This window comes from Salvelinus alpinus, chromosome 14 (assembly GCF_045679555.1).
Source record: "Salvelinus alpinus chromosome 14, SLU_Salpinus.1, whole genome shotgun sequence".
Taxonomy (NCBI): domain Eukaryota; kingdom Metazoa; phylum Chordata; class Actinopteri; order Salmoniformes; family Salmonidae; genus Salvelinus; species Salvelinus alpinus.
Window position 1 is genome coordinate 29,096,861 of NC_092099.1, and position 25,836 is coordinate 29,122,696.

At 42.8% G+C, this 25,836-nt stretch overlaps 1 protein-coding gene and 1 pseudogene across 3 annotated transcripts in view; one reads left to right on the top strand and one right to left on the bottom strand.

Moving 5' to 3' along the window:
- The window catches only part of LOC139538712 (Golgi pH regulator-like), a 37,545-nt pseudogene extending 28,407 nt beyond the window's left edge, over positions 1 to 9,138 (bottom strand).
- The window catches only part of LOC139538711 (OX-2 membrane glycoprotein-like), a 36,462-nt gene continuing 17,276 nt past the window's right edge, over positions 6,651 to 25,836 (top strand). Inside the window, exons 1-6 of one of the 3 annotated variants that reach the window (XM_071341093.1) lie at positions 7,095 to 7,520; positions 7,897 to 8,010; positions 8,901 to 8,955; positions 9,093 to 9,168; positions 9,360 to 9,680; positions 11,826 to 12,155. In XM_071341093.1, coding sequence (XP_071197194.1) covers positions 9,096 to 9,168; positions 9,360 to 9,680; positions 11,826 to 12,155 — 724 coding nt within the window. In that variant the 5' untranslated portion in view covers positions 7,095 to 7,520; positions 7,897 to 8,010; positions 8,901 to 8,955; positions 9,093 to 9,095. Of the gene's footprint in view, positions 6,727 to 7,094; positions 7,521 to 7,896; positions 8,011 to 8,900; positions 8,956 to 9,092; positions 9,169 to 9,359; positions 9,681 to 11,825; positions 12,156 to 25,836 lie in introns of those variants that run through there. The other 2 variants (XM_071341094.1, XM_071341092.1) reach the window with 2 other exon arrangements.

Genomic DNA, 25,836 nt, shown 5'->3' on the forward strand with positions numbered 1-25,836 from the left:
ATGCCCTGCGACGAACCATCAAACAGGCAAAGCGTCAATACAGGGCTAAGATTGAATCATACTACACCGGCTCCAATGCTCGTCTTATGTGACAGGGCTTGCGAACTATTACAGACTACAAAGGGAAGCACAACCGAGAGCTGCCCAGTGACACGAGCCTACCAGATGAGCTAAATCACTTCTACGCTCGCTGGGGCATGCATGAGAGCATCAGCTGTTCCGGACGACTGTGTAATCACGCTCTCCGTAGCCGACGTGAGTAAGACCTTTAAACAGGTCAACATACACAAGGCTGCGGGGCCAGACAGATTACCAGGACGTGTGTTCCGGGCATGTGCTGACCAACTGGCAGGTGTCTTCACTGTCATATTCAACATGTCCCTGATTGAGTCTAAGACCAACATGTTTCAAGCAGACCACTATAGTCCCTGTGCCCAAGAACAAAAAGGCAACCTGCCTAAATGACTACAGATCCGTAGCACTCACGTCCGTAGCCATTTAGTGCTTTGAAAGGTTGGTAAGGGCTCACATCAACACCATTATCCCAGAAACCCTAGACCCACTCCAATTTGCATACCGCCCAAACAGATCCACAGATGATACAATCTCTATTGCACTCCACACTGCCCTTTCCCACCTGGACAAAAGGAACACTTATGTGAGAATGCTATTCATTGACTACAGCTCAGCGTTCAACACCATAGTACCCTCAAAGCTCATCACTAAGCTAAGGATCCTGGGACTAAACACCTCCCTCTGCAACTGGATCCTGGACTTCCTGAAGGGCCGCCCCCAGGTGGTGAGGGTAGGTAGCAACACATCTGCCACGCTGATCCTCAACACTGGAGCTCCACAGGGGTGCGTGCTCAGTCCCCCCCTGTACACCCACAACTGCATGGCCAGGCACGACTCCAACACCATCCTTAAGTTTGCAGACGACACAACAGTGGTAGGCCTGATCACCGACAACGATGAGACGGCCTATAGTGAGGAAATCAGAGACCTGGCCGGGTGGTGCCAGAACAACAACCTATCCCTCAACGTAACCAAGACTAAGGAGATGATTGTGGACTACAGGAAAAGTAGGACCGAGCACGCCCCCGTTCTCATCGACGGGGCTGTAGTGGAGCAGGTTGAGAGCTTCAAGTTCCTTGGTGTCCACATCAACAACAAACTAGAATGGTTCAAACACACCAACACAGTCGTGAAGAGGGCACGACAAAGCCTATTCCCCCTCAGGAAAGTAAAAAGATTTGGCATGGGTCCTGAGATTCTCAAAAGTTTCGACAGCTGCACCATCGAGAGCATCCTGACTGGTTGCATCACTGCCTGGTACGGCAATTGCTCGGCCTTTGACCGCAATGCACTACAGAGGGTAGTGCGTACGGCCCAGTACATCACTGGGGCTAAGCTGCCTGCCATCCAGGACCTCTACACCAGGCGGTGTCAGAGGAAGGCCCTAAAAAGTGTCAAAGACCCCAGCAACCCCAGTCATAGACTGTTCTCTCTACTACCACATGGCAAGCTGTACCGGATTGCCAAGTCTAGGACAAAAAGGCTTCTCAACAGTTTTAACCCCCAAGCCATAAGACTCCTGAACAGGTAATCAAATGGCTACCCGGACTATTTGCATTGTGTGCCCCCCCCCCCACCCTCTTTTTATGCTGCTGCTACTCTCTGTTTATCAGATATGCACAGTCACTTTAACTATACATTCATGTACATACTACCTCAATTGGGCCGACCAACCAGTTCTCCCGCACATTGTCTAACCGGGCTATCTGCATTGTGTCTATCTGCACCCGTTCCACAGGTGCATTAATTGTTTATGGTTCATTGAATAAGCATGGGAAACAGTGTTTAAACCCTTTACAATGAAGATCTGTGAAGTTATTTGGATTTTTATATGACGTATTACATTATATGACGTGCATAAGCCACTTTTTCCCCCTTTTGTTTCTTTCTTCTAAGTATTGGGTCATTACCAGCACGCCAAGCAAATGATATGATTACGTTTTTTCAAAGGTTTGTGTTCTTGGTTACCATGGCTGTGAATAGTGACAGTGGATGTCAAGGAGGGAGGTTCATATTTTGATGCCTGGAAATGATAGAAAAATAAAGGTAAATATTGCTTATTGTACATCATAGGCTATAATCTCATCAAATTATGTCAGATTTTTTAAAATAATGTTTTAATTATGTGTATTTTAGTATACATTGTATGCTAGCTGTTCAACTGGAGTTAGCATGCTAGAATCCTATTTATGACCAAATACTGTAAAAAATGTATTCCCACCATACGTCATTACCACCACATAAGGAACTGTGATGCTAAGGACAGAATGTGGTGGTAATGACTAAATGTATCAGGTCATACATTTGTTAATTTAAGACTGAAAAGAAACACATTACATATGATCATGGTTAAGTTGAAATTGAACACTTATTTGCTAAAGAAGACTACTACATTTTGTATTATGTTACGGTGATTGAGTAATTTTGATGTTTATTTATGTGACTTTTTCTATAAGAAGCCCCCTAAATTAACCAAGGAGAGGACAAGGACATACATTATATACACAAATGTATGTGGATACCCCTTTTGAAACTTCTTATGGCTGCACTCCCGGTAACGGGATCGATATGACAACAGCCAGTGAAAGTGTAGGGCGCCAAATTCAAAAAACAGAAATCTCATAAATAAAACTCCTCAGACATACATGTGTCTTATACCATTTTAAAGGTAATCTTGTTGTTAATCCCACCAAAGTGTCCGATTTCAAATATGCTTTTCAGCGAAAGCACTACAAACGATTATGTTAGGTCACACCAAACCACAATAAGCACAACCATTTTTCCAGCGAACGATAGTAGTCACAAAAAGCAGAAATATAGCTAAAATGAATCACTAACCTTTGATGATCATCAGATGACACTCATAGGACTTCATGTTACACAATACATGCATGTTTTGTTTGATAAAGTTCATATTTATATAAAAAAAATCTGAGTTTACATTGGCGCGTTACATTCACTAGTTCCAAAAACATCCAGTGATAGTGCATAGCCACATCGTTTCAACAGAAATACTCATCATAAATGTAGATGATAATACAAGTTATACACATGGAATTATAGATATACCTCTCCTTAATGCAACCGCTGTGTCAGATTTCAAAAAAACTTTACAGAAAAAGCAAACCATGCAATAATCTGAGACGGAGCTCAGAACAATAGTCAAATTAGCCGCCATGTTGGAGTCAACAGAAACCAGACATTACATGATAAATATTCCCTTACCTTTGATGATCTTCATCACAATGCACTCCCAGGTCCACAATAAATGCTTGATTTGTTCGATAATGTCCGTTATTTATGTCCAATTAGCTACTTTGGTTAGCGCGTTTGGTAAACAATTCCAAAGTCACAAAGCGCGTTCACTAAAATGTGACGAAATGTCCAAAAGTTCCATAACAGTCAGTAGAAACATGTCAAACGATGTATTGAATCGATCTTTAGAATGTTGTTAACATACATCTTGAATAACGTTCCAACCGGAGAATTACATTGACTTCAGTTGAGCGATGGAACGGAGCTGCCTCTCACGTGAACGCGCGTGGTCAAAGCGTGGTCACCTCATGGCAGTGGTTACTCATTCCTGTCTCCTTTCGCCCCCCCTTCACAGTAGAGTCATCAGCCAAAATTCTATTGACTGTTGACATCTAGTGGAAGCCGTAGGAAGTGAAAACTCATCCATATCTCGCTGTAATTTCAATGGGACCTTGGTTGAAAATCTACCAGCCTCAGAAAAAATCCAAACAGGAAGTGGAATTTCTCAGGTTTTTGCCTGCCATATGAGTTCTCACAGACATAATTCAAACAGTTTTAGAAACTTCAGAGTGTTTTCTATCCAATACTAATAATAATATGCATATATTAGCAACTATGACTGAGGAGCAGGCCGTTTACTCTGGGCACCTCTGTGCACCTTTCATCCAAGCTACTCAATACTGCCCCTGCAGCCATAAGAAGTGAAATGATTGGATTCGGCTATTTCAGCCACATCGGTAGCTGAAAGGTGTTTAAAATCGAGAAAACAGCCGTACAATCTCCATTGACAAACATTGGTAGTAGGATGGCTGGTACTTAAGAGCTCAGTGACTGTCAACGTGGCATCGTCATAGGATGGCATATTTCCAACAAGTCAGTAAGTCAAATTTCTGCCCTAATAGAGCTGCCCTGTTATTCTGAAGTGGAAACGTCTGGGAGCAACAATGACTCAGCCGTGAAGTGGTAGGCCACACAAGCTCACAGAACGGGACCACTGAGTGCTGAAGTACGTAAAAAATGGTCTGTCCTCGGGTTGCAACACACTACCGAGTTCCAAGCTGGCTCTGAAAGCAACGTCAATACAAGAACTGTTCGTCGGGAGCTTCATGAAATGGGTTTCCATGGACGAGCAGCCGCACACAAGCATAAGATCACCATGCTCAATGCCAAGCGTCGGCTGGAGTGGTGTAAAGCTAGCCACCATTTGACTCTGGAGCAGTGGAAATGTTCTCTGGAGTGTTGAATCACGCTTCACCATCTGGCAGTCCGATGGACAAATCTGTGTTTGGCGGATGCCAGGAGAACGCTATCTGCCCCAATGCATTGTGCCAACTGATAAGTTTGGTATAGGAGGAATAATGGTCTGGAGCTGTTTTTTATTGTTCGGGCTAGGCCCCTTTGTTCCAGTGAGGGCAAATCTTAACACTACAGCATACAATGACATTCTAGACAATTCTGTGGTTCCAATTTAGTGGCAACAGTTTGGGGAAGGCCCTTTCCTGTTTCAGACCATTTTTTTCAGCATGGCAATGCCCCTGTGCACAAAGCGAGGTCCATACAGAAATGGTTTGTTGAGATTGTTGTGGATGAATATGACTGGCCTGCACAGAGCCCTGACCTCAACCCCATCGAACACCTTTGGGATGAATTGGAACGCTGACTGCGAGCCGGGCCTAATTGCCCAACATCAGTGCCGGACCTCACAAATGCTCTTGTGGCTGAATGGAAGCAAGTCCCCATAGCAATGTTCCAACATCTAGTGGAACGTCTTCCCAGAAAAGTGGAGGATGTTATAGCAGCGAAGGGGGGGGCCAACTCCATATTAATTCCCATGATTTTGGAATGAGATGTTCGACGAGCAGGTGTCCACATACTTTTGATAATGTAGTGTTTATAAACAAAATCAAACAAGATCCTATAAGATACCAAGAGTATCTTAAGAAACAAAAAAAAGATACCTCAAGAGAAAATAAATTGTGTTGAGAGACTGATTGGAAAGTGGTGTGTTGTGAAATATGATGGTGACCCTTACACTGGTATGATACAAGATGTTGAAAAACCATGAGTCGTGAGGGAGCCAACCGATTATTTGGCCAATGAGAGAGGACATTGTATGGTACATTACCAACCAGAAAATGTGCTTGGGCTTGTCCCTGAGCCTCATCCAGTGACAAAATGGCATGTGATGCTTGATGGCGACGTCTGGGAGGAAATTTGGTCTCTCGTTATGCAATAGAGTGATCGGACCCCTTTTTGCACATTTTTGCCTAAAATGACATACCCAAATCTAACTGCCTGTAGCTCAGGACCTGAAGCAAGGATACATGTATGCATATTATTGATAGAATTTGAAAGGAAAAACTTTGAAGTTTGTGGAAATGTGAAATTAATGTAGGAGAATATAACACATTAGATCTGGTAAAAGATAATGCAAAGAAAAAACATGTGTTCCCCCCCGTAATCTTTGAAATGCAAGAGAATGGCCAAAATGTAATATTCCAGTTTAGGTACAATTTAGATTTTGGCCACTACATGGCAGCAGTGTATGTGCAAAGTTTTAGAGTGTTCCAATGAACCATTGCATTTCTGTTCAAAATGTTGTATCAAGACTGCCCAAATGTACCTAATTGGTTTATTAATACATTTTCAAGTTCATAACTGTGCACTCTCCTCAAACAATAGTGTGGTATTATTTCACTGTAATAGCTACTGTAAATTGGACAGTGCAGTTAGATTAACAATAATTTAAAACTGTGGTGGGGAGCGTAATTGGTGGCAGAGAAGTCAGGCGCAAGAGAGCAGAACTGTGTAATAACCGCAGATTTATATAAGCAAAACCAACGGCATCCAGAACAACAAGAATAAATGGGCACAAAATAACCCGTTGTGCGCTCCCAGGGAACGTTCACAAGCACTACAATAAACAATCCCACACAAAGACATGGGGGGAACAGAGGGTTAAATACACACCAAGCAAATTAGGGAATAGGAACCAGGTGTGAGGAAAAACAAGACAAAACAAATGGAAAATGAAAAGTGGATCGACGATGGCTAGAAGACCGGCAACTCCGAGCGCCGCCCGAACAAGGAGAGGACCCGACTTCGGCGGAAGTCGTGACAAAAACATCATTATATTCTTAAAAAGTATGGTCTCAGCTACTTAGATCTTGTTTCCAGACAGAGTGAAGAAAATATTCAGATACAAATAAGTTTCAATAGGTTTTATTTTCAAAAACATTTAACAAACAAAAGTGTCTGTATTTGCAAAATCAACCTTCAACCTGTTTGGGCTGATTTTACCCTATTTTCTTCTAACAGGAAATCAGGATGGCAGACATTTTAATGGTTGACTGACAGGCTACCCAGACTGCCTCTAATCTTTTAAAATGTCTCAAGGTAAGGTATCTGGTATTAGTGTACCAAGTTTGATAGTTGTCATAAAATTGAACAATTATCAGCTGGGCTACTAGGAGTAAACCGAAGCTACTGTATATGCCTTTGAACTTTCAGTACGCAGCACTAAAGGGCAGCCTGCCCACACCACAAGCTGTTGAATCGATAGCTGTGCCTTTTTGTCTGCACCCCTATTGTGCGGTAAAAGGACATGCAGAGGCATGACCAGTGTTGGCACCATGACATAAACCTACAATTTCATGCATTACGAGAAAACCGGTCTTTTCCTCTGTTGCCCAATGCCCTTTCATATAGATGGGTTAGCGGACAACGTCACGAAAACAATGTCTGCGCTTCCATGGGACAGCATGTTTTTGTGATTCTGGATGGCCAGATTACAAGCAAGATTGACAAAACTCCAATGTGGGGAATTGTAAATAGCTCGTTTCATCTTGTTCTTGATACTATAGCTTGTTTTAACGGATGTCATGTAATTGTGCAAATGTGTATGTTTAAAAATATATATATTGGAGACGAAATATAGTTGACATGTTGTCAACAATCTAAGACAATCTGTTTTGCCCCATAGTTGAGCACGCGTCGGTTTAGTTTTGGAACAAATAACCCGTCCATTCACTCGGTCCTGATTTGAGTAGACTCTCACAGTAGGCGTGATTTTACCCGGACCAGCTCTAAATACACCCGTAATAGACACTCAATGAAATACACGGACCATGAGAGTAAAGTGTGCAATCTAGCTATCAAAGTAACGCCCGCAGGCTACACCAAACACAGAGGTAAGCTATTAAATGTATTGTAAGAGAACGTTTCAGGATAGTGCGGTCAATCCACGAAATGGGCGCGTTTTACGTTGCTGTGATATTGAAGTAGAAATTGACCACCAATATTGAATTTTAAAAGCTTGTTATATTAAATGAAGTGCACTTTAATATAGACCACACGGATAGTCGTTTTTATGTGAATAACGACTTGCTAAAATTCTGCATTTTGACATGTCCCTTGGTGCACCCTCTGTGACTTCTAGGAAGATTTTAACCCCAAAATGTCTCAAGTTTTTACCATCATTGTAAAGCTAGTTATTTTGTTGCTTTGACAAATTCATTTCTGAAGATTATTTAATGTGATTAATTTACGTTTGTCTCTCATTTTAAGGTAAACCCTGTTTTGTGAACGGAACTCAACTTAATATGGTGAAACTATTCCTTTAAATATTTGGTTCAAAAGAAACATTGAAGATATAATAGTAAAATCATAGTGTAAAAGCAGGTGAGCTGGTTCTACTCTTTGTGGTCATTTGCAGGTGTTTCGTGATGGGGAAACTAAGTGATTCTAGCATAACATGTCAATGCTGTTATGCATAGACAGGCTAGACATGATAACCAAACTTTGCATCTGCACTGTATTTTAAGTAAATGTGTTTTTGTAAAATGCCTGTAAATTGTTAAAAGTCGTCCTTGTGGATAGAGTTGCATGGTTTGTTTAACTTTAATCATTGGTGTTTGTTTGAGTCTCAGCATCACTCTGTTACCTTGAAATTGCACTCCTCATACTTTCTGGCACATAGTGTTGTTCTTTATTTGACCTCTTGAGATGGGAACTTGTTTTTTATGAATTAATGGTCAAATCAAGTGTTTTTAGCATTTTTTTCATCTCCCTGTACCTCTGAACCCCTTCCTGCCGAATATGATAGTGGGGGCGCAGCCCAACGTTTTGAAAGCACTGGTCTAAGTGTTCATAGGATAACAGGTTATTTTTCACAAGAACTATTTCAAAGCTGTCAAGTGGCCTAATCTTATTCAAGAAAGTGAAGCGATTGCATTTTACTACACAGCCCTTTCCATTTTAGGCAAAACTCAAAACAGTCTTTTGTTTTTCTTTGAGGTGGGCTAGGCTTTATTCAATTGGATATTTCGAAAGCAAATGCTGGGTTCATGATCATTTATCCTCAATGGACTCAATTGTAGCCTCGGTAGAGCATGGCAACCATTGAATCAAAGGAAAGGCTTGTGTGTAATGGGCGTGGCTGATCCCTTGATGATGGAATGATGCCCTGCATTTTGCCTTAAAATGTCTAAGTTAACTGATCCTATATCTGCACTTCAAAGGCAGATTTCAATACGGGCTTAACCCAAATTCATGTGTGTCATCTTTCCTAGGAGACAGAGCGTAAGATGAGACTCCTATAAACCACTCAAGAAGCGTGTTCATACCGTAAGTTGAAGTCTTTTGGATGATGGCACAGACAGAGGTTATTTGGAACTATTTTAGTTAATGAGTGACTTACCCTGGTCTTGGAGAGCTTTGAACTTTGACCCCAGTCCAATGCCTCTCTACTCTGCCCAATGCAGACTATGATGTGTGAGTCCTCCCTGATGCGATGCCTGCAGCTGTGTGCGTCCCTACTGATGGTGGTCAGACTGCAGTGTGAGTGGACATAGCACTAGACATATTGACAAATTGTTATTTTTATTAGGAAGTTCACATATATTGTAGCAATGCACGTTTCCACCAACCAATATGTTGTATACAGTGCTAGACATTTTACATGCCACAAGTGCATGAGTTGTTTGACTGATCTGCGATCCCTGTTGACCCCTCCCCTATCCGTGTCCCAGGCAAGGTAACGGCTCCTGAGCGCGTGGAGGCCCCAGTGGAGCTCCCCTTCACTCTGTCCTGCATGGTGTCCAAGGGGCATGGGGACAGCCTGAAACAGGTGCGCTGGCTGGATGTCCAGAACAAGACTCTGTTGACCTACGAGCCCAGCCAGAAGGACAGCGTGAGCGGCCAGCAGCATGTAGAGCTGGCCCCCTCCCCCAAGGACACCTCAGCCATCACCATCCGCAGGGTGGGCTTCAGAGACGAGGGCTGCTACACATGCATTTTTGACCTGTACCCCTCGGGATCGCAGGAGGGACACACCTGCCTCACCGTCACATGTAAGTAGAGGAGACCGTTCAGATTGACTCTGCCATTGCGGTGTCACTCTTTGATAGTAGTCTAAGGCTCACACCTGAGTACATGAGCATATGCCAATCATTGTTTCATCATTTTCACTTTCCTGTGTGTCTCTTTCCTGCCCTCATTCCCTCCCTCCTTCTGAATCGGTGATCTTAGGAGTTACTATGCCAACTGAGAGGAACAGAAAGAAAGGACTGAATGTTCTGGTCAGCGGCTTGGGCACTCTGATAAAGTTTAAGAGGAGCCTGTTATTGTTTCTGAATAAAATGTAAACTCTATTTTCTGCACATCCTTTTGTTTGGTGCCCTACATTGTTCTCAGTGGACTCTCAGTGCATGCTACCTATCTGGAGATTAGAAAAACGAATCATACGCCTTTCCCTATTCACTCCTCTTTTGATTAACCTCTACCAGGGTTCCCAAACTGGCGGGTGATTTTATTTCATTGTTGGACATAAGACTGAAAACACCAACATGCAACATTTTCTCCAGCGTGCCAGTGGCCATCGTGCCCACTGAAGTCTGTTACAACGACGAACTGCAGTCAGGAAAAGACCCTTGCGAGGTCGACGAGCACGCAGATGAGCTTCCCTGAGCCGGTCTCAGACAGTTTGTGCAGAACTTGTTTGGTTTTGCACACCCGCCATTTCATCAGCTGTCTGGGTGGCTGGTCTCAGACAATCCCGCAGGTGTAGAAGCTGGATGTGGAGGTCCTGGCCTGGTTACACGTGGTCTGCGGTTGGGAGGCCGGTTGTATGTACTGCTAAATTCTCTAAAACGACATTGGAGGCAGCTTATGGTAGAGAAATGAACATTCAAAGGCTCTGGTGGACATTCCTGCAGTCAGCATGCCAATTGCACGCTCCTTCAAAACTTGAGACATCTGTGGCATTCTTGTGACAAATCTGCACATTTTACAGTGGCCTTTTATTGTCCCCGGCACAAGGTGCACCTGTGTAATGATCATGCTGTTTAATCAGCATCTTGATATGCCACACCTGTTAGGTGGATGGATTATTTTGACAAAGGAGAAATCAAATTCTATTTTTCACATGCGCCCAATAAAACGGGTGTAGACTTTTCCGTGAAATCCTTAAGAGCCCTTTACCAAAAATGCAGTTCAAGAAATAGAGTTAAAAGTTCTCTAGGATAGGGGGCAGCATTTTCACGTTTGGATGAAAAGCATACCCACATTCAACTGCCAGCTACTCATCCCCAGAAGATAAGATATGCATATTGTTAGTAGATTTGGATAGAAAACACTCTGAAGTTTCTAAAAACGGTTAAAAACGGTTAAAACTGAATCATGTCTGTGAGTATAACATATTTTGAGGTCACTCTTTTCAATGGATTTTCATTGGGAATACAGATTTCTAATTGACCTTTCTAATTGAAAAGTTAGATTTTTATAGTATTTATTTGAATTTGGCGCTCTGCATTTTTACTGACTTTTGGCCAAGTGGGACGTTAGCGTCCCACATATCCCAGAGAAGTTAAGAAAATATTTACTAAATAAAAAGTAACCAATAAAATAACAATAATGAGGCTATATACAGGGGGTACCGGTACAGAGTCAATGTGCGGGTGTACAGGTTAGTCGAGGTCATTTGTACATGTAGGTAGGGGTAAAGTGACTATACATATATAATAAATGCTCACTAACATGGGTGTAAAAAATAAATAAAAATTGTGCACAATTTGAGCGAAGTAAGCTTTATGGGAAATTTCTGTAATCTTTTATTTCAGCTCATGAAACATAGGATCAACACTTTAAATTATGAATTTATATTTTTGTTCAGTGTAGTTTATGATCCCTGTTCTATACTATAGAGATGTCAAGACTTCCATCCCCATGTGTTTTGTTTTATGTTCCCATATCAGCATTTTAAATAGAAGCTGTGGGAGCATACTCATGTGTTATTGATGGGTCCTGTGTGGTTACTGACCACTGGCTGAGGGGAGGGGATGCTCATACTGACAAACAGAAACAGCTGTTGCAGACAGAAAGCTAGATGCACAGATAGCATACCATAGTGCGTGTGTGTGTGTACTCGTCTGTCTGTCTCTCTGTCTGTGTCTGCCTTTTTCAGCCTGTGTTAGCATGTTCTTTCCTCTCTCCTCCAGCCCGTGTGACTACAGAGGGTAACAAGACAGCGGTGAGTGGTAAGGCGGCAGCCCTGTCTTGCTCCTATGGCCTGCCAGAGAAGGTACAGCAAGTGCTTTGGAGACATACAGCAAAGCAGCGGGACTCAAGCGCAGTAGCCTCCTATGCCAAATACAGCGACCCCATGATCGAGCCACCCTACCAGGAGAGGGCCAGGCTGACCCCCTCCCTCTCCCACAGCCAGCTGTCCATCAGACCGGTCATCATCCAGGATGAGGGCTGCTACACCTGCGAGTACCACACCTACCCAGAGGGCACCAAGAGCGCTACCGTCTGCCTCACTGTCTTTGGTAGGGTTAAATTAAACATCCTCCTCACTGTCTATAGTAATGAGAGTAATCTATAGTAATGATAATAGATTATAATGCCAGCATACCTACCTTCAGGTGCTTGTGTTTTACACTGTGCTGTGTGGGTGTAACTCAGAGTGAGCCTGAGTAGTGCATGATGTTTGAATCCCCAGCATGATAGTTAATATGATACAGACCTGACTGTGCTGAACGAACCAGACTGGTGAATGCTCTTTCACTCCGTAGAGTACAGTAATATACAGTGCAGACCCTAAGGTGAGGAATAATATGATATGCTGCTATTGTGTTTGGCTGATGGTGGTCAATGTACTCTGAAATTTTAGATTACAGCAGTGGAATGTTTTTGTTTGCTTTTGCATAGTTTCACCTAGTGAAGAGGGGGAGATAATTTGATGTGGGTGTGAATGTATGTGTGTTCATGGGCTCTGACCTCTGTGTCCACTGACAGCATTCACAGTCTTAAATGATGGAAACTATAGTAGTGACAGTGAAAGAGGCAGTATAACAATGTGTAGCTCCTCCTAGTTTGATTACTGCTGCTACAGTATGCTATAGCACAGAGGGGCTCCCTGAACAGCCGTATATTATATATGTGGGCTGGGACTGGGCAGGTCAGGAGTACTGGACCTGCAGTCAGCTCTGAAGGGATCGAGGTAGAAAGGAGTGTCTCTACACACTGCTTTTCCTGACATGGGAATGGCTGAGATGGAGAAGTACAGCCCTTACACAGTAGGGCTGTGTAATTAATGGATGTTGCTGGTAATGACTCTTCAGTGATGAGGTTCAGATGGGATTACATCCAGGTGGGTTATTTCCCTGATTTACTGTAAAAAGTATGAGACCCATGCACAAGTACGCGTGCATGCACATACAGTACACACACGCATTGTTCATTTCCGTGTCAAATCAGTGTTTGATTATCATTAGTTTTCTGTCTGTTTGAAGTTGTGGTGTTTGTGTGATTAAGTGAAACAGAAACACAGGCTGGTGGTGTGTCTGCCTGAGGGAGCACTGCCAGAGAGTTTACATTAGCACTGAAGAATGGATCTATTAAAGGGAGAGGGGGGTGTAAAGTGTGACACCCAAAGTCATGACTGTATTACTGTTTCACGCAGACAGTGATCCCTACTGTCTCATCAACCTTCCCTCTCTCGCGGCTTTCACCTTTCTATCTCTCCTTTTCCCTTTTTCTCTCACTCACTCTCCGTCTTTTCCCTTTCAGCCCAGTCAAACAGCAAGGCTTTTGTCTCAAATGGAACTGCCAACGATTCCAGCAGAAAAGCGTGAGAGATGCCGGAGATAACAATTTTCTTGCACTTTCTTCACCACTGTCATCTCACTTTCTCTCTCACACTCTCTCTACTTCTATCGCTGTCTCTGTTGCTGTCTCTATTTCTATTGCTCTCTGTATCTCTCTCGCTCATTAATGTACTGTATGATATCACAGTGCAATGTTCCGTTGTTTGAATTCCTCTAGGGTTTGCCCCACCTCTACCACAGATCTTCTCCAGGTTGTTGGTTCATATGATTAAGTGTAGAAATGCCTGTGAAGACCATGCTGCCGTCAGGGCCAAATATCTGTGGCCAATTCCATTGAATAACATTCCTTCCACAGCTCTGAGGACAAAACATTTTAAACAGAGGCGATGTGTTGCTTATGGAGCTCAAGTACACACGTACAGTGCATTTGAAAAGTATTTAGACCCCCTCACTTTTTCCACATTTTGTTACGTTACAGCCTTATTCTAAAATTGATTTTTGTTTCCATAAGTATTCAGAGCCTTTGCTATGAGACTCGAAATTGAGCTCAGGTGCATCCTGTTTCCATTGTTCATCCTTGAGATGTTTCTACAATTTGATTGGAGTCCACCTGTGGTAAATTCAATTGATTGGAAAGGCACACACCTGTCTGTATAAGGTCCCACAGTTGACAGTGCTTGTCAGAGCAAAAACCAAGCCATGAGGTTGAAGGAATTGTCCATAGAGCTCCGAGACAGGATTGTGTCGAGGCACAGATCTGGGAAAGCGTACCAAAACATTTCTGCAGCATTTGTATTTATTAGGGATCCCAATTAGCTACTGCTCTTCCTGGGGTCCAAACGCATTAAAGCACTTAAATTACATATAAAACAAAAGATACAACAGTACATCATATAACATTATTACACCACTACATATCTACAATACAAAATGTTTAATACCACCATACAACAATTTCACAATGTATGCGTATGCATGTCTCCTCACAATCCCCTTTGTTCCATAAGGTGTATTTTTACCTGATTAAAAAAAAATCTGATTCTACTGCTTGCATCACTTACCTGATGTGGAATAAAGTTCATTCAGCTTGTCAATAGCTCTTACAAAAACAAGTAGTGATGAAGTCAATCTCTCTTCCACTTTGAGCCATGAGAGATTGACATGCATGTCATTAATGTTCACTTTCCGTGTACTTTTAAGGGCCAGCAGTGCTGTCCTGTTCTGAGCCAACTGCAAAAGTCCCTCTTTGTGGCACCTGCCCAAACTACTGAACAGTAGTCTAGGTGTGACAACTAGGGCTTGTAGGATTTGCCTTGTTGATAGTATTGTTAAGAAGGCAGAGCAGCACTTTATTATGGACATACTTCTCCCCATTTTAGCTACTGTTGTATCAATGTGTTATGACCATGACAGTTTACAATCCATGGTTACTCCAAGCAGTTTAGTCACCTCAACTTGCAAAATTCATTATGAGATGTAGTTGTGGTTTAGGGTTTAGTGAATGATTTGTCCCAAATACAATGCTTTTAGTTTTGGAAATATTTAGGACTAACTTATTCCTTGCTACACATTCCGAAACCAACTGCAGCACTTTAAGTGTTGCAGTCATTTCAGTTGCTGTAGTAGCTGACGTGTATAGTGTTGAGTCATCCGCATACATAGACATACTGGCTTTATTCAAAGCCAGTGGCATGTCGGTAGTAAATATTGAAAAATCTAAGGGGCCTGAACAGCTACCCTGGGGAATTCCTGATTCTACCTGGATTATGTTTGAGAGGCTTCAATTAAAGAACACGCTCTGTGTTCTGTTAGACAAGTAACTATTTATCCACATTATAGCAGGGGGTGTAAAGCCATAACTAGTTTTTCCAGCAGCAGACTATGATCGATAATGTCTGCTGTCTGCTGAAAAGCTGCACTGAAGTCTAACAAGACAGCCCCCACAATCATTTTATCATCAATTTCTCCATCAGTCATTTGTGTTGTGCTTGTTGAGTGTCCTTCCCTATAAGCTTCCTGAAAGTCTGTTGTCAATTTGTTTACTGTGAAATAGGATTATATCTGGTCAAACACCATTTTTTCCACCCGAAGTTCACTAAGGGTTAGTAACAGGCTAATTGGTTGGCTATTTGAGCCAGTAAATGGGGCTTTACTCTTCTTGGGTAGTGTAATGACTTTAGCTTCCATCCAGGCCTGAGGCACACACTTTTTAGTAGGTTTAGATTGGAGATGTGGCAATATCGTCCGATATTATTATCCTCAGTAATTTTCTATCCAGATTGTCAGACCCTGGTGGCTTGTCATTGTTGATAGACAACAATCATTCTTTCACCTCTTCCACACTGACTTTACGGAATTCAAAAGTACCATTCTTGTCTTTCATAATTTTGTCAGATGTACTTGGATGTGTAGTGTCAGTGTTTTTTGCTAGCATGTCATACCTAAGTTTGCTTATCTTGCCAATGAAAGTGATTGAAGTAGCAATATCAGTGGGTTTTGTAATGAATGAGCCATCTGATTCAATGAATGATGGAGTCGAGTTTCCCTTTTTTCCCAAAATGTCATTTTAAGGTGCTCCAAAGCTTTTTACTATCATTCTTTAAATAATTTATAGTATCATAGTAGTTTCATAGTATAGCTTCATAGTATAGTTTCTTTTTATGTAGTTTAGTCACATGATTTCTTAATTTGCAGTACATTTGCCAATCAGTTGGGCTGTCAGACTTATTTGCCATACCTTTTGCCTCATCCCTCTCAACCATAACATTTTTAAATTCCTCATCAATCCAAGGGGATTTAACAGTTTTTACAGTCATTTTCTTAATGGGTACGTGCTTAATAGTAACTGGAATAACACATTTCATAATTGTGTCAAGTGCAGTGTCATAGCAAATATTTTTCACATTATCAACATATGAATCACTACAAAACGTATTGTATGACATCTTATACATTATATTAGGCCCAGCCTTTGGAACTTTGGTTTTCATAGATATGGCTACTTTTTTGGGATCACTACATCCTATTGATGTGGATACTACTTTAAAGCAAATTTTGGCAGCATTAGTGAAGATGTGATCAATGCATGTTCATGATTTCATTCCTGTGCTGATTGTAAATTCCCTGGTAGGTTGGTTGACAACCTGAACCAGGTTGCAGGCACTGGTTACTGTTTGAAGTTTTTTCTTGAGTGGGCAGCTTGATGAGAGCCAGTCAATATTTAAATCACCCAGAAAATATACTTTTCTGTTGATACCACATACATTATCAAGCATTTCACACATATTCTCCAGAAACTGACTGTTAGAACTTGGTGGTCTATAGCAGCTTCCCACAACAATGGGTTTAAGGTGAGGTAGATGAACCTGTAGCCATATTACTTCAACAGTATTTAACATGAGATCAAATATATTTATATAGCCCTTCGTACATCAGCTGATATCTCAAAGTGCTGTACAGAAACCCAGCCTAAAACCCTAAACAGCAAGCAATGCAGGTGTAGAAGCACGGTGGCTAGGAAAAACTCCCTAGAAAGGCCAAAACCTAGGAAGAAACCTAGAGGCACCAGGCTATGAGGGGTGGCCAGTCCTCTTCTGGCTGTGCCGGGTGGAGATTATGAACATTTGAACATCTTGGCCATGTTCTGTTATAAATGACCAGCATGGTCAAATAATAATAATCACAGTAGTTGTCGAGGGTGCAGCACCTCAGGAGTAAATGTCAGTTAGCTTTTCATAGCCGACCATTAAGTGTATCTCTACTGCTCCTGCGGTCTCTAGAGAGTTGAAAACAGCAGGTCTGGGACAGGTAACACGTCCGGTGAACAGGTCAGGGCTCCATAGCCGCAGGCAGAACAGTTGGCCAGGTGGACTGGGGACAGCAAGGAGTCATCATGTCAGGTCGTCCTGAGGCATGGTCCTAGGGTTCAGGTCCTCCGAGAGAGAGAATTAGCGAGAGCATACTTAAATTCACACAGGACACCGGATAAGACAGGACAAGTACTCCAGATATAACAAACTGACCCTAGCCCCCCGACACAAACTAATGCAGCATAAATACTGGAGGCTGAGACAGGAGGGGTCAGGAGACACTGTGGCCCCATCTGATGATACCCCCGGACAGGACCAAACAGGCAGGATATAACCCCACCCACGCACAGCCCCCACACCACTAGAGCGATATCTTCAACCACCAACTTACCATCCTGAGACAAGGCCGAGTATAGCCCACAAAGATCTCCGCCACGGCGCAACCCAAGGGGGGGCGCCAACCCAGACAGGAGATCACGTCAGTGACTCAACCCCTGTAATAGGGTTAGAGGCAGATAATCCCAGTGGAGAGAGGGGAACCGGCCAGGCAGAGACAGCAAGGGCGGTTTGTTGCTCCAGAGCCTTTCCGTTCACATTCACACTCCTGGGCCAGACTACACTCAATCATAGGACCTACTGAAGAGATGAGTCTTCAGTAAAGACTTAAAGGTTGAGACAGAGTCTGCGTCTCTCACATGGGTACGCAGACCATTCCGTAAAAATGGAGATCTATAGGAGAAAGCCCTGCCTCCAGCTGTTTGCTTAGAAATTCTAGGGACAATTAGGAGGCCTGCGTCTTGTGACCGTAGCCTACGTGTAGGTAGGTACGGCAGGACCAACTCGGAAAGATAGGTAGGAGCAAGGCCATGTAACACTTTGTAGGTTAACAGTAAAACCGTGAAATCAGGAGGCTAGCACTGGAGTAATATGATACATTTTTTGGGTTCTAGTCAGGATTCTAGTAGCCGTATTTAGCACTAACTGAAGTTTATTTAGTGCTTTATCCGGGTAGCCGGAAAGTAGAGCATTGCAGTAGTCCAACCTAGAAGCAACAAAAGCATGGATTAATTTTTCTGCAGAATTTTTGGACAGAATTTCTGATTTTTGCAATGTTACGTAGATGGAAAAAAGCTGTCCTTGAAACAGTCTTGATATGTTCGTCAAAAGAGAGATCAGGGTCCAGAGTAACGCCGAGGTCCTTCACAGTTTTATTTGAGACGACTTTACAACCATCAAGATTAATTGTCAGATTTAACAGAAGATCTCTTTGTTTCTTGGGACCTAGAACAAGCATCTCTGTTTTGTCCGAGTTTAAAAGTAGAACGTTTTCAGCCATCCACTTCCTTATGTCTGAAACACAGGCTTGTAGCGAGGGCAATTTTGGGGCTTCACCATGTTCCATTGAAATGTACAGCTGTGTCATCCGCATAGCAGTGAAAGTTAACATTATGTTTTCGAAGGACATCCCCAAGAGGTAAAATATATAGTGAAAACAATAGTGGTCCTAAAACGGAACCTTGAGGAACACCGAAATTTACAGTTGATTTGTCAGAGGACAAACCATTCACAGAGACAAACTGATATCTTTCCGACATAAGATCTAAACCAGGCCATTACTTGTCCATGTAGACCAATTTGGGTTTCCAATTTCTCCAAAAGAATGTGGTGATCGATGGTGTCAAAGGCAGCACTAAGGTCTAGTAGCACGAGGACAGATGCAGAGCCTCGGTCTGATGCCATTAAAAGGTAATTTACCACCTTCACAAGTGCAGTCTCAGTGCTATGATGGGGTCTAAAACCAGACTGAAGCATTTCGTATATATTGTTTTTCTTCAGGAAGGCAGGGGGTTGCTGCGCAACAGCTTTTTCTAAAATTTGAGAGGAATGGAAGATTCGATATAGGTCGATTTTTAGTTTTTTATATTTTCTGGGTCAAGGTTTGGTGTTTTCAAGAGAGGCTTTATTACTGCCACTTTTAGTGAGTTTGGTATGTTCAACATAGGAGGGCCAAGCACATGAAGCAGCGCTTTAAGTAGTTTAGTTGGAATAGGGTCCAGTATGCAGCTTGAAGGTTTAGAGGCCATGATTATTTTCATCATTGTGTCAAGAGATATAGTACTAAAACACTTAAGTGTCTCTCTTGATCCTAGGTCCTGGCAGAGTTGTGCAGACTCAGGACAGCTGAGCTTTGGAGGAATACACAGATTTAAAGAGGAGTCTGTAATTTGCTTTCTAATGATCATGATCTTTTCCTCAAAGAAGTTCATGAATTTATTACTGCTGAAGTGAAAGCCATCCTCACTTGGGGAATGCTGCTTTTAGTTAGCTTTGCGACAGTATCAAAAATAAATGTAGGATTGTTCTTATTTTCCTCAGTTAAGTTTGAAGAATAGGATGATCGAGCAGCAGTGAGGGCTCTTCGATACTGCATGGTACTGTCTTTCCAAGCTAGTCGGAAGACTTCCAGTTTGGTGTGGCGCCATTTCCGTTTAAATTTTCTGGAAGCTTGCTTCAGAGCTCGGGTATTTTCTGTATACCAGGGAGCTAGTTTCTTATGGCAAATGTTTTTAGGGGTGCAACTGCATCTAGGGTATTGCGCAAGGTTAAATTGAGTTTCTCAGTTAGGTGGTTAATTGATTTTTGTACTCTGACGTCCTTGGGTAGGCAGAATGAGTCTGGAAGGGCATCAAGGAATCTTTGTGTTGTCTGACAATATATAGCACAACTTTTGATGCTCCTTGGTTGGGGTCTGAGCAGATTATTTGTTGCGATTGCAAACGTAATAAAATGGTGGTCCGATAGTCCAGGATTATGAGGAAAAACATTAAGATCTACAACATTTATTCCATGGGACAAAACTAGGTCCAGAGTATGACTGTGGCAGTGAGTAGGTCCAGAGACATGTTGGACAAAACCCACTGAGTCGATGATGGCTCCGAAAGCCTTTTGGAGTGGGTCTGTGGACTTTTCCATGTGAATATTAAAATCACCAAAAATTTGAATATTATCTGCTATGACTACAAGTTCCGATAAGAACTCAGTGAGGAACGCTGTATATGGCCCAGGAGGCCTGTAAACAGTAGCTATAAAAAGTGATTGAGTAGGCTGCATAGATTTCATGACTAGAAGTTCAAAAGACGAAAACGTCATTTTTTGGGGTGGTAAATTGATATTTGCTATCGTAAATCTTAGCAACACCTCCGCCTTTGCGGGATGCACGGGGGATATGGTCACTAGTGTAACCAGGAGGTGAGGCTTCATTCAACACAGTAAATTCATCAGGCTTAAGCCATGTTTCAGTCAGGCCAATCACATCAAGATTATGATCAGTGAGTAGTTCATTGACTATAACTGCCTTTGAAGTGAGGGATCTAACATTAAGTAGCCCTATTTTGAGATGTGAGGTATCACGATTTCTTTCAATAATGGCAGGAATGGAGGAGGTCTTTATCCTAGTGAGATTGCTAAGGCGAACACCGCCATGTTTAGTTTTGCCCCACCTAGGTCGAGGCACAGACACAGTCTCAATGGGGATAGCTGAGCTGACTACACTGACTATGCTAGTGGCAGACTCCACTAAGCTGGCAGGCTGGCTAACGCTAGATAAACTAATATCATCAACCATGTGTAGTTAACTAGTGATTTATGATTGATTGATTGTTTTTTATAAGATAAGTTTAATGCTAGCTAGCAACTTACCTTGGCTTCTTACTGCATTCGCGTAACAGGCAGGCTCCTCGTGGAGTGCAATGAGAGGCAGGTGGTTAGAGCGTTGGACTAGTTAACTGTAAGGTTGCAAGACTGAATCCCGGAGCTGACAAGGTAAAATTATGTCCTTCTGCCCCTGAACAGGCAGTTAACCCACTGTTCCTAGGCCGTCATTGAAAATAAGAATGTGTTCTTAACTGACTTGACTAGTTAAATAAAGGTGTAAAAAAATTTTTTTGCCATTCCGATTAATCAGTCGACCTCTAGTCTGGGAGCAAGACATCTGTGTCCGCGACGGGGCTGGTTTTCTTTTTGTAATCCGTGATTGACTGCCACATATGTCTCGTGTTTGAGCCGTTGAATTGTGACTCTACTTTGTCTCTATACTGGCACTTTGCTTGTTTAATTGCCTTGCGGAGGGAATATTTGCACTGTTTTGTATTTGGTTGTGTTTCCGGTCGCCTTGCCATGATTAAAAGCGGTGGTTCGCGCGAATGCTGCCATCAATCCACGGTTTATGGTTAGGGAAGGTTTTAATGGTCAGAGATGGAACGACGTCTCAGATGCACTTGCTAATAAACTCGCTCACTGAGTCAGCGTATACGTCAATGTTATTGTTTGAGGCTATCTGGAACATATCCAAGTCCACGTGATCGAAGCAATCTTGAGGCGTGGAATCCGATTGGTCAGACCAGCGTTGTATTGACCTGAGCATGGGCGTTTCCTGTTTTAGTTTCTGTCTATAGGCTGGGAGCAACAAAATGGACTCATGGTCAGATGTGCCGAAGGCAGGGTGGGGGAGGGCTTTGTATGCATCGCAAAAGTTTAAGTAGCAATGATCCAGAAAGCTACCAGCTCTTGTCGCACATTTGATATGCTGATAGAATATAGGAAGTATGGTTCTTAGGTTAGCTTTGTTAAAATCCCCCGCTACAATAAATCGCAGCCTCAGGATGTATGGTTTTCATATTCTAGTGGAGTTCTCTCAGGGCCGTCGAGGGATCTACTTGGTGGGGTTAAACACGGCTGTGACTATAATCGAAGATAATGCCGGTCGGCATTTGATTGTAAGGAATTCTAGGTCTGGTGAACAAAAGGACTTTACTTCCTGTATGTTGTTGTGATTACACCATGAGTTGTTAATCATAAGGTAGACACCCCCGCCCTTCTTCTTACCAGAGAGATGTTTGTTTCTGTCGGCATGATGCGTGAAGAAATCGGGTGGCTGTACCGACTCTGACAACATATCCTGTGTGAGCCATGTTTCCGTGAAACAGAGAACGTTACAATCTCTGTCTCTCTGGAAGGCAACTCGTGCAACTCGTCCACGTTGTTATCTAGAGATTTTACATTGGCGAGTAATATGCTCGGAAGTGGTGAATGGTGTGCTCGCCTTCTGAGTCTGACCAGTAGGCCGCTCCATCTGCCTCTTCTGCGGCGACAGCATTGTTTTGGCTCGGCCTCTGGGATAAGATCGCATTTCCAGAGTGGAGGTTGGAATAAAGGATCTGCTTCGGGAAAGACATATCCCTGGTCGTAATGATGGTAAGTTGACATCGCTTTTATATCCAATAGTTCTTCTCGGCTGTATGTAATAACACTTGAGAATTTCTAGGTTAACAATGTAAGAAATAATACATAGAAAACTATGTAGTTATTTGTTTTTTTAAGAACCTAAAGTGAGGTGACCATCTCTGTCGGCGCCATCTTGCACTGAGGTATTCAGGGAAATTAGGGGGACATGCATTAAGTTACTTACATTGTGTCTGCCAATGCCCCTAGTATAATGTACATTTGTTGCAGCACTTTGACGACACAATGGTAGGGATTAACAGAGCTGGTCTTGGTCATTGATAAGCCATTGTTTCAACGCAGCCTTGAAATGCATTTAGAGTCCAGGAGCCAAGATGATTTGGATGGACTCTGTCATTCCTGTAGAGCAGTGGTTCTCAAACTTGTTATAGTCCCGTACCCCTTCAAACATTCAACCTCCAGCCTGCGTACCCCCTCTAGCACCAGGGTCAGCGCACTCTCAAATGTTGTTTTTTGCCATCATTGTAAGCCTGCCACACACTCACTATACGATATATGTATTCAACATAAGAATGCGTGTGAGTTTGTCACAACCCGGCTCGTGGGAAGTGACAAAGAACTCTTATAGGACCAGAGCACAAATAATAATACAATAATAATCAATAATTTTGTTCTTTATTTAGCCATCTTACATATGAAACCTTATTTGTTCGTCAAAAATTGTGAATAACTCACCACAGGTTAATGAGAAGGGTGTGCTTGAAAGGATGCACATAACTCTGCAATGTTGGGTTTTATTGGAGAGAGTCGGTCTTAAATCATTTTCCACACAGTCTGTGCCTGTATTTCATTTTCATGCTAGTGAGGGCAGAGAATCAACTCTCATGTAGGTACGTGGTTGCAAAGGGCATCTGTGTCTTAACAGCGCGATTTGCCAAGGCAAGAAACTCTCAGCGCAGCCCTATCCAGAAATCTGCCAGTGGATTCTAATTTAAATTAAATTTTCACAGAACCGCTTGTTGCAATTTCGATGAGGCTCTCTTGTTCAGATATCAGTAAGTGGACTGGAGGCAGAGCATGAAAGGGATAACGAATCCAGTTGTTTGTGTCGTCAGTTTCGGGAAAGTACCTGCGCAATTGCGCACCCAGCTCACTCAGGTGTTTGGCTATATCACATTTGACATTGTCCATAAGCTTGAGTTCATTTGCACACAAAACAATCATGCAATGATGGAAAGACCTGTGTGTTGTCCTTGTTAATGCAGACAGAGAAGAGCTCCAACTTCTTAATCATAGCCTCAATTTTGTCCCGCACATTGAATATAGTTGCGGAGAGTCCCTGTAATCCCAGATTCAGATCATTCAGGCGAGAAAATAATCCAGATAGGCCAGTTGTGTGAGAAACTCGTCATCATGCAAGAAAAAAAAACGTGTCAATACCTTGCCCCTTGATAACCAGCGCACTTCTGTATGTTGTAAACGTTTACATGGTCGCTGCCCATATCAGTGCATAATGCAAAAAATACATGAGAGTTCAGGGGCCTTGCTTTAACAAAGTTAACCATTTTCACTGTAGTGTCCAAAGTGTTTTTCTAGCTGTCAGGCATTCCCTTGGCAGCAAGAGCCTCTCGGTGGATGCTGCAGTGTACCCAAGTGGCGTCGGGAGCAACTGTTGCATGCGCGTTACCACTCCACTATGTCTCTCTCACGGCTTTTGCGTCATCTGTACAGATACCAACACATCTTGACCACCAAAGTCCATTCGATGTCACAAAGCTGTCCAGTACTTTAAAAATATCCTCTCCTGTTGTCCTGATTTCCAGTGGTTTGCAGAAGAGGATGTCTTCTTTAATTGACCCCCCATAAACATAACGGACATATACCAGGAGCAGTGCCAGGCCCGCCACGTCTGTCTCATCCAGCTGTAACGCATGTAATTCACTGGCTTGTATGCGAATCAGTAATTGTTTCAGAACATCTCCTGCCATGTCACTGATGCATCGTGAAACAGTGTTGTTTAAGACATTGTCTCTAGTTTTTTGGGGCCTTTTCCCCCAGCATTGTCCCAGCCATTTCCGCAGCAGCAGGAATAATTAAGTCCTCCACAATAGTATGGGGCTTTCCTGTCCTAGCCACTCGGTAGCTCACCATATAAGACGCTTCTAGCCCCTTCTTATTAATGGTATCTGTTGCTTTTATGTGCATGTCTTACTACTCGAAAGTCGTCTTTATTCTCGCTCAAAATACTCCCGTGGACTATTTTTCAAATTGTCATGTTTCGTTTCTAAATGTCTGCGCAAGAGTGAAGGTTTCCCGCGAGAGAGTAATGGTTCACGTGATTGGATGTTAATTATTTGACATTATGTTATTTCGCTGAACACTAGATGGTTTAATTTTCATTTTGGGCAGTGAAACGAGGCTACTCAGGCGAGGGGGGGGGGGGGGAACTCACCCACGTTGGAAAATATAAATGTACTGTGAGGATTATATATTTTTTTTATCAATCACATTTTTATTTGGCATACCCCCGACGGCATTGCTCGTTCCCAAGTTTGGGAATACCTGCTGTAGAGTATCTTCTGTTTCCAGAAGGTGTCAGTTATCTTTAAAAGTGATTCCAGCAGAGCTACAGTAATATTTTTGACAGATGTATAATGCCAGTAGCCTGCTGAATCTTTCACACCAGCGGCTCAATGATGGTACTGGACCTGAAATTATTGGCAGTTTTTTTTTAAGTCTTTTAATGCAAAAATCTGTTCTTTTAAAATTCATTTTCAGATGTTCCAAGCTAGCCCTCCTGATGTTGTTTGACCCCACATGGACTACGACAGCGTCCGCTCCCAGCATCTGTCGTAGAACAGACGGACTGTACTCGTGCTCCTGAGTAGCACAGGGTTTTTGCATTGGGAACTGAGATGTTTCTCACCATAGAGCTGCTGGTGATGTTGAATGGGCCAGTCTCTCAGGCAGCCTCACGGTCTGATGAGGGTGGGAGCTCTGAGGATCTGAACCCGAGGTACAAGCTACAGGAAAGGGAGACAGAACAGAGGACGAAGACGCAGGTACCTACGGATCCGATGTCAAATGGGAATGGAAATCAATTAACCGAGGTCTCTCGTTCAGCTTACGTTGCGCTGGGAGTCTAGATAGGATCGAGGGAAAGCAAAGTCCAGAGAGATCCTTGATGAAAGCGTTCAGGACCTCAGTCTGGAGCGAAGGTTCACCTTCCAAATTGCAGAGGAGAATGTGAGAAACTCTCCAAATGCAGGTGTGCCAAGCTTGTAGCGTCATTCCCAAGAAGACCCAAGGCTGTAATCGCTGCCAAAGGTGCTTCAACAAAGTACTGACTA